We start from the raw sequence: 13,025 nt of genomic DNA on the forward strand, positions 1-13,025 counted from the left end.
CTCACCTGTTTTTTTACATTTTCTCAGGGGCTTCCTTGCCAACCCCATCTTCCCACAGGGCCCCACCCTACCTCCCACGTGAACCCAAAATAGGAGAGGAGCAAACTGGGGAGGAAGAGGAGTTGATTTATCCTAGGTCAGTAATAAGGGATTTCCCATTACTCCCCTTTTCCTGTGATATTAAAATGTCAGCAACCCTGCCCCTGCTGTGGCTCTCTCTGGAGACCCTGTCTGCACCTCAGTTTTCCTGGGCCTCCTCGGGAGCTGGGTAAGGCAAAATCTGCGGGTTCTGTCCCGCTGGTTTTCCCTTTGAGTGGTCCGGCTCCTCTCCCTGAGCTGCCACTGCTGTGCATGGCTGAGAGACTCGTCCCACTTGACGTGCGGTGTAAGCTGGACGCCTTGGAGGAGAAGGAGCTGATATCCCCCAGGTCACCTGAGGAGCCCCCAGTCTGGGAAGGGGACACTTCAGTTTCACACTCCTGACACTCTACAATTGGCTCTTCAGTTTCCTGTAAGGAAGAAATGGATACAGCTTAAAAAAGCCACAATAACATAAAAGTAAGGTGATGGCTGGAAAACACTAGAGACAGCAAGAAATTTTACTACAGAAAGGTAGCAAACAGGAGGAAACGTTTTGCAATAATGGAAATGTTCTCTATCTGTTTTGAGTAATGGTTACATAAAATTGTCAAAAGTCACTGAGTGAACATTTAAGATCTGTTATACTAGGACATTGTATTTCAATAAAGATGGCACTCGACTGGGAAGAAAGAGAGCTAGGTTAATTATTTTTCTACGACAAGTTCACAACCTCTGGCCACCAAGAATATGCGAACCCAGAAACAGGTGAGCGGATAGGTGAGATAATGAGATCAAAGGAGAAAATGAGTGGTTTTCCACAGACTTCATTACTGGAACCTTTTTTTAATGTTATATTATTTTCCAGTACAGTAGACAATACTGTAAGATGCTTAAATGATTGCTTCTGACTTCTCCCTTCTTAAAAATATCTCCTCCTTTAAAATACTTAAAATCATTTTCTCTTCCTTTCACTCTACCATTTTGATTGCTGCTGTTCGTGCTTACTTTGGAATTACACTTAGCCTATTCCTTTAAGACTGGCACTTCCCAGGACTCTGCTCTCATGTCTTTTCTCACTTTTATCTGCATCCCGTCTGTCTACCAACAAAACAGTGCCTACTCAGGCCAAACTCCAAGATTCAAATGCCGACTGAACTCTTCCCCTTGGGTGTACCACAGACACCTGAAACTCAACACATCCCAAACTCAACCTACGATTCACTCTTATTTCCTTTCCCTCAAGGAGTGAATCCTTTTACTACATCTCCCATCCCCCTGCAGTTCTCTCTGGAAGAGATTGCTTTCTTTCCACCAAACCCTCAAAACCAACAGTTTTGCAGTGAGGATCTCCTTGAGGCCCAGTACCATTTACAGAGCATTTCTGTCTCCCCACCTCCTGCTGCTAACAAACCACTATTTTCCATCCTCTTAAACCATCTTCTCTGCTCTCCTTGTTGTCATCCACTAATACTCTTCCAATTGTTCTCTGATGCATCAAAATATTAACTCCTGATTCACAGGCCTCTCATTCCTGCTTCTGTCTTCATTCTTAGTGGCTCACATGCACCAGACGACTCATACAGCAACTTCCAAGTTTCCTAATCTAATCCCCACAACTTTCCTTTACTGCACCTTAGCCCCAGCTGTGTTCAGAGTCATTTCCCAGTAACTGCACCGCCTCCAAAATCTTGGTAACATTAACATGCCCTACCTAGCTGGATCCAAGTTACAAGTTAGCACAGTCTGCCATGGACAGCTGACCAAAGCACATCTCATAAGCCCAAAACTTGAGTCAGTTTTCTCTCACGGACATGAGAAGCATGCAAGGACAAGGCCTGCCTAGAAAACTGGGACTGCCTTTGGAACTGCCCAGCAGTCAAAGCTACTACTCTCATAATGAAAGCACACTCCAAGTTAGCTTGTGAAGATCTATTTGTTTACTTGTTTTCTTTCCTGTGTGTCTCCCCTAGAGGCCACACTGAAGACCTTAAACATCGTTCCTGGATATAGTCCCAAAATGTATCACAGGATCTGCCACAAACAAGGCCCTCAATGTTTATTGAAACAAAAGATCCTCCTCAAACCAGTGTCCTATTTATGGTCTCCAACTCAGTCCATGTATTATCTACTACCCAGCTGCCCAGTCCAACGCCCAGGAATATATTCAGATTCTTCCCTCTCCCTAAAACCCCATATTCAGGAATTCACCAGCACTATCAATTTTACCTTCTATATATTTCTTACATCGTTTTCTCTCCTGTCAGCCTCCACTGCCACCATCATAACCTGACCATCATTACCTCTTACCTGAACCAGCCCTCTAATCCCAAGCCACTATAATGCACTGTTGCCCTGCCGACTGACCTCTCCGACATGCACATCTAAGTATGTCACTTCTTCCCCAAACAATTCTTTGAAGGCTCCTCATCACACAGAGGACAAAAATCTGAACTCTTCTGTGGTATAGAAAGCCCTTTGTGCTCCAGGCCCTTACCAACCTTAACAGCCTCTTGTCACCATTCCTTACCCTGCCCCAGGCCTGTCTCCATGTCTCCTTTTCATTCTGCCTACAATATCCTCTCGGGCACCCCAGTGGTATGTGAGCACTGTATCTGCTGTGCGGTTTTTTAGCCTCCCTCAGGTAGGCGTTGAGGCTCATGCCTTCTTTGTAGCACTTCTTCCCACACCTCTGCTTCAGCAATCAACTCATTCTGGACCAACTACATGCCCACTGTAAACCACTAGAGAATAGGTACACTGTCCTTTTGGCTTCCTAGTACCAGTGTCTGCCATGGTGCTAGGAATGTAGTAAAAATCTAAAGAAGCTGCTGGTAAGGAAATGAATAAAATCTTTAAAAGTACTGCCCACCAACCAGACTGCTCTCTCCTGCATACTCTGTTTTCTGCCTCTCTGCCTTTGCTTACCGAGCCCTTATTCTTCAATTCTCAAAACTTAAAACCTTCAACATCCAACTCAAATCGTTCTTCTCTCTCATCTAAAAAGACTGCATCGAAATCCCCTACAAGGAAGACCTGGAAGAAGCTCGTGGCTCTTGGCTTCAGCCTGGCCCAGCCCTGGACATTGTAGCCATCTGGGGAGTAAACCAGAAGCTCTCTCTCTCTTACTCTCTTAACTCTATAATTCATTTTTAAATAAATCTTAAGTTTAGAGCCTGGCGCTGTGGCATAGCAGGCAAAGCCGCCACCGGCAGTGCCAGCATCCCATATGGGTGCCAGGAACTAACTGCTCCACTTCCAATCCAGCTCCAAGCCAATGCACATGGGAGAGCAGCAGAAGACTGCCAAGTACTTGGGCCTCTGCACCCACATGAGAGACTGGAAAGAAGCTCCTGGCTCCTGGCTTCAGCCTGGCCCAGCTTCAGGCATTGTGGCCATTGGGGAGTGAACCAGTAGATGGAAGATCTCTCTCTGTGTCTCTCCCCCTAACTCTTCCACATAAATAATAAATAAATCTTAAAAAAAAAAAGACTAAATGTTTTGAAAAAAAGTTTAATGGTCAAATAAGCTTGGAAAATGCTTAAACAGAAAAAAACAGATTATCTTTACAAGAACATTTCTGGTACCACTGAATGTGGTAATATGCGAATTTCCTCAGAGACGGCAGTGGGGTTAAACAGCATTTACTATTTCTCAAACTTTCAGGGGTCGGTGTTGTGGTTTAGCAGGTTAAAGCCACCACCTGTACCACTGGCATCCCACATGGGTGCTGGTTCAAGTTCTGGCTGCTCCACTTCTGATCCAGCTATGTGCTAATGTGCCTGGAAAAGCAGCAGAGGATGGCCAAGTGCTTGGGCCCCTGCATCCATACGGGAGACCCAAAAGAAGCTCCTGGCTTCAGATCAGCCCAGCTCCAGCCGTTGCGGCCATTTGAGGAGTGAACCAGCGGATGGAACCTCGTTCTCTCTGTTTCTGTAACTCTGAATTTTCAAATATATAAATAAATAATAATAAAATAAATCTTTAAAAAAAAGCTTTTTTCTCACCATGGAGCTTTTTTACACCTCACACTAGCTAAAAAGGACTGCTGATTCTAGAAAGATACTTTAAAAAACACCATAGGAAATATTAAATGAAGAATTATATCTAACACCTAAGAGAGGGGAGAGGGGGGAGAGGGGGGTCTCTACCTCTCTCTCAAATAAATAAAAATAAATCTTTAAAAAATTGTTTTTACATAAACACTAAAAAATGAAGATAAATTAGTATTTTAGAGTAAAGGCAGTTTTTCAAACTAATGTCAAATATTATGGGACATGGGGGCCACATAGCCTGAAGAACAAGAGTAAGGGCTGGCACTGTAGTGCAGCAGGTTAAGTTCCCATGAGAGCCAGTTCAAGTCCCAGTTGTTCCATTTCTGATCCAGTTCCCTGCTAATGTGCCTGTGAGGGCAGCACAGGATGGCCCAAGCATATGGGTCCCTGCACCCACATGGGAGAATCAGATGAAGTTCTGGGCCCAGCCCTGGCAACTGTGGCCATTTGGGAAGTCAATCAGCTGATGAATGATCTCTATCTCTTTCTCTCTCTCTCTCTCTCCCTCCCTCCTTCCCTTTTGTCCAGTAACTCTTTCAAATAAATAAGTAAATCTTTTTCTTTTTTTTTAATATTTATTTATTTGAAAGGCAGAGTTACAGAGGGGCAGAGAGAAAGAGGGAGGTCTTCTATCCACTGGTTCACTCCCCAAATGGCTGCAATGGCCAGAGCTGGGCCAATCTGAAGCCAAGAACTTCTTCCGGGTTTCTTGACGGGTGCAGGGGCCCAAGGACTTGGACCACCTTCCACTACTTTCCTAAGCCACAGCAGAAAGCTGGGTCAGGAGTGGAACTACAAGGATTTGAACTGGCACCCAAATGGAATGCCAACACTGCAGATGGCAGCTTTATCTGCCACACCACAGCACCGGCCTCTATTCCTATTGTTTAGGCTTTGTGGTCCTCATGTCCCATAATATTTGACATTAGCTTGAGAAATTGTCATTTATTCTTTATTGAATACCAAATCTCAGAAATATTTCTTTTAAAATATTATCTTTTTTACTGTTTATTTAAAAACATTTTGGCCGGCGCCGTAGCTTAACAGGCTAATCCTCCGCCTTGCGGCACCGGCACACCGGGTTCTAGTCCCGGTTGGGGCGCCGGATTCTATCCCAGATGCCCCTCTTCCAGGCCAGCTCTCTGCTATGGCCCGGGAAGGCAGTGGAGGATGGCCCAAGTCCTTGGGCCCTGCACCCGCATGGGAGACCAGAAGCACCTGGCTCCTGCCTTTGGATCAGCGCGATGAGCTGGCCGCAGTGGCCACTGGAGGGTGAACCAACGGCAAAAAGGAAGACCTTTCGCTCTCTCTCTCACTATCCACTCTGCCTGTCAAAAAATAAAAATAAAAAAATAAATAAAAATAAAAACATTTTTATGGCCGGCGCAGTGGCTTAACAGGCTAATCCTGCACCTTGCGGCGCCGGCACACCGGGTTCTAGTCCCGGTCAGGGCACTGGATTCTATCGCGGTTGCCCCTCTTCCAAACCAGCTCTCTACTATGGCCTGGGAAGGCAGTGGAGGATGGCCCAAGTGCTTGGGCCCTGCACCCGCATGGGAGACCAGGAGAAGCACCTGGCTCCTGGCTTCGGATCAGCGCGATGAGCCAGCCGCAGCGGCCTTTGGAGGGTGAACCAACGGCAAAAAGGAAGACCTTTCTCTCTGTCTCTCTCTCTCTCTCTCTCTCACTATCCACTCTGTCAAAAAAAAAAATTTTTTTTTATTTGTGGATTTTTTATTTTTACTAGTTTAGAAAAATTACAAAAACAGCTTTATGAGAAAACAATTTACCTTCATGAAAAACTTATATATATATATATATATATATATATATAAGATTTATGTATTTATTTGACAGGCAGAGTTATAGAGGAGAGGGAGAGATCCATGAAAAACTTTCGTAACTTTTATAATCCACTTTAAACTCTGGCAGGTGCATTATATTAAGTGTTGGATAAAATTCTTCATTTAATATTTCATATGGTGTTTTCTAAAGTATCTTTTTGGAATCAGCAGCCCTGTATAGCTAGTCTGAGAGGTAAAAAATCTCCATGGTGAGAAAAAAGCTTTTTTTTAAATATTTATTTTATTATTATTTATTTATATATTTGAAAGGCAGAGTTAGAGACAGAAAGAGACAGACAGACAGAGAGAACAAAGTTCCATCTGCTGGTTCACTTCCCACATGGCCTCAATGCTAGAGCCAGGCTGATCCGAAGCCAGGAGCTTCTTCTGGATCTCCCACGTGGGTGCATGGGCCCAAGCACTCAGGCTGTCCTCTGCTGCTTTCCCAGGTGCATTAGCAGGGAGCTGGATTGGAACCAGAGCAGCTGGGACTCAAACCTGCACGCACATGGGATGCCAGCACTGCAAGCAGTGGCTTTACTTGTTATCCCACAGCGCTGGCCCCCAAATAAATAAATATTTTTTAAAAAATGTTTTAAAAAGAATAAATTTGCTTCATTTAATAAAACTCTATACTGGAGTTTAATTCTCCCTATACTGCCAGCAGACAGGATTAAAGAAGAGTATTTAGGTAAAGGAAGGAAAAAAAGAAGGAAGAACAGCAGGAAGAAAATACTGACGCCTCTTATCAATTTATCAAATGGTTCCAAGGACTTAACATACATGATGTTTAATTTTAGAAAATATCGCTGAATCTCAGCAAGTATTATATCCAAAGAAAGCATATGATGCTGTCCAATTTAACCAATAGTTAACAAATGCCAGTAATACGATGACATTAGAAGTAGTCTACAATGAATCCCACCAAAAAATAAAGGTACATCTCTTACCAACAGGTCCATGACAAACACGGATGAAGACCAAGAAAGAACAAAATGAGTAGACATGAAAATACATTAAAAAAAAAAAAAAAAACACAATGAGGAAACATGCATCTAAACAGTGAGTTCTAAACTTCATTTGAGTTTTAAAGGATTTAAACTAATACGTAAATTTTTGTATTTATACGTGAGAAAGATTTATCAATTTGTTTTCAAGATGAGACTGGTTAAATAACTGACCAATGGTCAAACAGCAAACCCACGGTTTGGGAAGACAGAATGCAGGACCTCTCACTTTTAATCCGGTTCTTATATCTTTCTAATAAAAAGATGAAGGGGAAAAGTGTGTTAGCGCTAGTGGTACATGAAAGGGGAATGGGGCACAGAAGTTTGCACAGGGACCCCACATATCTACTACCTCAGTTACTTTTCTTTCTACTTCTGTTCCATCCACATAATACACATCTGTGATGACACGAGTGACGAGTGTGCGCACTTCACGGATTGTTCTCATGTGGCGATGCAAGACATGGCCATGTGGAGGCTGAGGCATTTCAAACTCTTCTTCTCCCTAGGACAGAAAATACAGACCATAAGCATGGGTCTCGCTGCTAACTGCCAGAATCACAAATCAGCTTTTCCATGAAAGGGCCAGCTCAGAGGTTCCATGTTCTATTGTGATGGAATTTTCCAAGCAGTCTTGTCTTCTATTCACCTCTACAAAAGAGCAGGGGCAGATCAACTGTATAGCCAGAAGCTACGAGAAGTCACTATTAGCAAGACCTAAAATGACCTATTTCTGTTTTAATCAAAATCACAGCACCTCATACTTATACGTTGAGATAATTAAGTGGACCTTTGACCTCTAAAATACATTATTTTTAGGCTGTAATCCTGATTCCGATGCTGACTTGTCAATTAGTATACAAGTTTACACTTCCAATAGCTTTTCAGTTTAAAAGGAAAGCATTCTTTAGTCCTTTACATAAAACCAGAATGATGTATCTGTTAAGTCTCAGTGCAGTCTGTTTTTCCTGCATTAGTAAGTGAAAACAACAACTTATTCCTGGAACAATGATTTCTCCTAGGGTTAAATATGAAATATTAAGTATATATTCTAAAGAATAAATTATACCTAGAAAGTTGAGTTGGTGTCCAGAAGCAGAAACATTAGCAAATTAAGATTTTGTGTCTAGTTCTATTATAAAGATTGTCACTTTAAATAAGACCTTATGTTCTTATGACAACTATTATATTATTTAGAAAAACTAGCCTATTTAATTCAAAAAACTTTAAATGACCATTTCCTGAAAATTATGGTTGCCTGGTACTATACTAAAAAAATACATGCTGGAAAATTCTGGACAAGTGCAACTAATTTAAATACTTCAGAAAAAATTCAAATGTATTGTCTCTAATTTACAGAAAAATAATAAATAAGATCACTATTCAAATGAACAATGAGATTGTTGCCCCAAGATCCATTATTTCTTATTCACAATTTTTTATTTATAGATGATCCCCAAGTTCATGCTTTATTCAGATCTGGGTAATTTTTATTAGCACATTAGATCTTCCTTTACATTTTTTTAAAAAGATTTATTTTTATTTATTTGAAAGACAGAGTTATATACAGAGAGAGACAGAACTAGAGGTCTTCCACCTGCTAGTTCACTCCCCAAATGGCCACAATGGCCTGAGCTGAGCCTGTTTGAAGCAGGAGCCAGGAACTTCTTCTGCATCTCCCACATGGGTGCAGGGGCCGAAGGACTTGGGCCATCCTCAGCTGCATTCCCAGGCATGTTAGCAGGGAGCTGGATCAGATGTGAAACAGCCAGGACTCAAACCAGCATCCATATGGGAAGCCAGGGGCACTAACCTGCTGTGCCACAGTGCCAGCCCCTAGCACATTAGATCTTAAAAGGCCTGTTTGGGGGCTGGTGCTGTGGCGTAGTGGGTAAAGCCACCGCCTGCATTGCTGGCATCCCGTATGGGCACTGGTTCGAGTCCCGGCTGCTCCACTTCTAATCCAGCTCTCCGCTATGGCCTGGGAAAGCAGTAGAAGATGGCCCAAGTCCTTGGGCCCCTGCATCTGCATGGAACTTCAGATCAGCTCTGCTTTGGCTACTGCAGCCAACTGGGGAGTGAACCGGCAGATGGAAGACTCTCTCTCTCTGCCTCTCTTTCTCTCTGTGTAACTCTTTCAAATAAATAAACAAATCTTAAAAAAAAAAAAAAAAGGCCCGTTTCCTACTTTTAATCATTAGCTTCTTTGAACCCACCAGTCTTATTACCTATCTATGGCCAATAACATGTGCTAGAATTTCAGTCTCGTGTTTCTCAATAACACCAGCATGTTTTTTCATAACATCAGCATCACATTTATCCACATCTTTGCTCTCTCCCTCACCCCTCAGGCTTGGAAACTTTTTAAAAAATTTTTGTTCTCTTAGTCTTGTTCTTTTTAAAGAGTAAAAGAGATCTTCCATTCAGTGGTTGACTCCCTTAATGCCCACCAACAGCCAGAGCTGAGCCAGGCAAAAGCCAGCAGCCAGGAATTTAATCTGCATCTCCCACGTGGGTGGGAGGGACCCAGCTACTTGAGTCATTACCTGCTGCTTCCTAGAGTATGCATTAGCAAGACGCTGGATGGGACGCAGAGGCAGGACTCGAGCCCAGGCACCCCGACACAGGGTTGCTGGTGTCCCAAGTGGCACCTAACCACCGCGCCACACGCCTGCCTTTGGCTTTGCAATTCTGAGGAGGAAACGCACTTTTGTCTTCCACCTTAATTTCCTCCCAGGTAAGCTGATTTCACTTTTATTATTCAGTGTTTAAAGAGAATTATATGTACCACCACAATGAAGGTAACTGCACTTTTCCTGACAATGTGGTAACATTTACCTAAATTTACCTAAAAGTTTTAATAACTTACCTGAATAATCCCCCCTCAAATTCCACTTTGGAGATGAAATATCTGCTAAAATAGAGACTGCCAATTAGGTGAGAGTGATTACAGTAACTGCAGTAGTGACAGTGATGATCAATGGGCGGTAGTAGCAGCAGTGGCCAGAGCTGAGCTGATCTGAAGTCCCACGCAGGTACAGGGGCCCAAGGACCTGGGCCATCTTCTACTGCTTTCCCAGGCCACAGCAGAGAGCTGGACCGGAAGTGGAGCAGCTGAGACTCGAACCAGCGCTCATATGGGATGCCAGCGATGCAGGCGGCGGCTTTACCCGCTACGCCACAGTGCCAGCCCCCAAATAGGCCTTTTAAGATCTAATGTGCTAGGGGCTGGCACTGTGGTGCAACAAGTTAATGCCTGGGAAAGCTGTGGAAGATGGCCTAAGTGCTTGGGCCCTTGCTACCCACATGGGAGACCTGGATGGAGTTCCAGGCTCCTGGTTTCAGCCTCACCTAGCCTTATTTGGGAAATGAACCAGTGGAAGGAAGCTATCTTTCTCTCTCCCTCTGTTTTTCTTTCAAGTAAGTAAATGTTTTTATAAATTAAATTAAATTAAAATAGCACATAGTGAAAAAAAAACCATAAAATTTTTATATTTTTATTTCAGAGGCAGAGAGAGAGAAAGTTCTCTTTCTTCCAATGGTTCACTCCTCAAATATCCACAATGGCTCTGGCTATACCAGGCTAAAGCCAGGAGCCTGGAACTGAATCCAGGTCTTCTACACAGGTGGAAAGGTCCTAAGTACTTGAGCCATCACCTACTTCCTCCAAGGCACTTTGATATGGGAAGACAGCATCCCAATTGGTATCTTAACCATTGCATCAAATGTCCACTCCAAGAATATCAATTCTGAAGTCAGATACACGGAGTTCAAACTGCACTTCTGCACCTACTAATGGGAAAATCTTGTCAAGTTACTTAACCTTTCCATAGTTGGTTTCTTAATCTATAAAATGGAAATAATAATATCAACCTCACAATGCTGACATATTGTAGGTATTCAATATATAGGAACTATATTTTATTTTTACTTATTTGAAAGGCAGAGTTACAGAGATTGGGAAGGGGAAGTGGGGAGAGAGAGAGAGACAAAGAGAACTTCAATCTGTTAGTTTACTCCCCAGATTACTAAAATGGCCCAGGGCTGGGCCATGCCCTAACTAGGAGCCAGAAGCTTCTTCCAGATCTCCCACATGGGTATAGGGGCCCAAGCACTTGGGCCATTCTCCACTGCTCTCCCAGGCACATTACCAGGGGGTTGGACTGGAAGTGGAGCAGCCGGGACTCAAAGGACTCAAACTGGTGTCCATTTGGGATGCCAGCGTTGCAGGCAGCAGCTTTACCTACTATGCCACAACACTATTACATTTTATTTTTACCAAACAAACTTGGACAACTGGAATGAGAGTCATTCTCTAGTAGAGAATTCCTAGGCAGATCCCAAAAGAAGATGATCTACCAGAGCAACTGAAAAGGCAGTTTTATCACTATTAATGACTTCAGAAATGATCCTGACTCGGATCCCACTGCCACCTGATGAAATCCTGAACTTTCACTTATTTGTTAATACATACATGTCTATCATACTTCCCTACTCTATTCCCAGGAATCTGTTCTTCCCCCAGCCTCACTTTCATCAGCACCAATTCTTTTCATGGAATTCTCTCATCTCTTTTCTGCATTTCCCAGTCACCTAGGGACTTTCCCCCATCTATAACTCCATTATTATTCTTTCAGTTCCAATACTGTAATATATAATCCTCTATGCTTTTCCTTACTCTTTTATTTTCTATGCTTTGAGGTCCTGGAAACCATAGAATAAGATTATTATGAACCACTTAGGGGAAAAGTTATTAGCAGTGATGGTCAGAAAGGAGGATGAAAAGTGGTGACAGAAGCAAAAGACTGAATTATAGAAGAATATTCTAGGACCCAAACTGTATGCCAAACTCTCCTTTCCAGTAAGACCTACCTCACAAACTCTACCACTATCGCATGTTCCCTAAAACCATTCACTGGCTAATCATAATTTCCACTACCTTATCTCTATCCCAGATAAACTGCTTTTGTCTTTTAGCCACTGTTCCATACAAAACTGTTAAGAGTTTGATTAAATTGGAAGTGCTACAATTGTGATTCTGTAAATATACAGAAAGTCAGAAGCAGAATGTCTGAAGCATGCGTATGTTCTCTCACCTGGCTGTGGAGCGACTCCGTGTCATCCCCAGGAGCACTGCCAGATTTCTCACCACTGCCCTTCTCGGTCTGAACCATGGCATCTTGTTTTTCAGAGTTGTGGTCCACTGTACTGGTCCCCTGCTCACACACATTCTTTACAGTCTGGGTTCCTGCTGAAACAGTTTCTGGGACCCACAGGGAACGCTCCATGGTCTGGATTCCTATGTTATTCTGGGTGGGCCTTTCAACCAAGGTCTTACTAGGCTTTTCCCGATCGGTGTTCTGTCTTCCTCTCTGGCCTTCTAGCACATCTGTCTCCATTGCTTCTCCTTGAGGACTAGATGGCCTCTGTGTGGCCACCTGCTGGGACAGGGGAGAAGCAGGGTCCCTGTCAGGACTGATGGGCTTCACAGACTGTTCACTCTGCCTGATCCTTTGGTCATCTTCCAATTTTTCCTTCTCCTCTTCTGCTTGAGTACTTGGAAAATGGAGCAAGTTCCCTCTGAAAATGAAGCATATAGAGAAAACATGTGCTATGTTTTTAATGTAGTTTGTTCCTTCCAAAATTCATGTTAAAAATCTACTGCCCACTGTGATGTATTAGAAGTTGAAAACTATACCAACTATGGTATTTAGAGATTGGGCTTTGGGAGGTAATTAAGATTAAATAAGGTCATCAGGCTGGGGCACCAATGACTGAATCCTGGTAGCTTTATAAGAGACCAAAACTGGCCGGTGCCACGGCTCACTTGGCTAATCCTCCACCTGCGGCGCCGGCACCCCAGGTTCTAGTCCCAGTTGGGGTGCTGGATTCTGTCCTGGTTGCTCCTCTTCCAGTCCAGCTCTCTGCTGTGGCCTGGGAGGGCAGTGGAGGATGGTCCAAGTGCTTGGGCCCTGCACCCACGTGGGAGACAGGAGGAAGCACCTGGCTCCTGGATTCATTCAGATCGGCGAAGTGCGCCG

At 43.5% G+C, this 13,025-nt stretch overlaps 1 protein-coding gene across 4 annotated transcripts in view; it reads right to left on the reverse strand.

The window, feature by feature from the left end:
• The window catches only part of TP53BP1 (tumor protein p53 binding protein 1), a 94,725-nt gene that overhangs the window by 12,140 nt on the left and 69,560 nt on the right, over positions 1-13,025 (reverse strand). For all 4 annotated transcript variants that reach the window (XM_062205772.1, XM_062205771.1, XM_062205770.1 and 1 more), the window contains 3 exons: positions 12,081-12,564; positions 7,337-7,489; positions 238-509 (listed from right to left, as the gene is read on the reverse strand). In XM_062205772.1, coding sequence (XP_062061756.1) covers positions 238-509; positions 7,337-7,489; positions 12,081-12,564 — 909 coding nt within the window. The remainder of the gene's footprint in view (positions 1-237; positions 510-7,336; positions 7,490-12,080; positions 12,565-13,025) is intronic.

The sequence above is a fragment of the Lepus europaeus genome, chromosome 11 (assembly GCF_033115175.1).
Source record: "Lepus europaeus isolate LE1 chromosome 11, mLepTim1.pri, whole genome shotgun sequence".
NCBI lineage: Eukaryota > Metazoa > Chordata > Mammalia > Lagomorpha > Leporidae > Lepus > Lepus europaeus.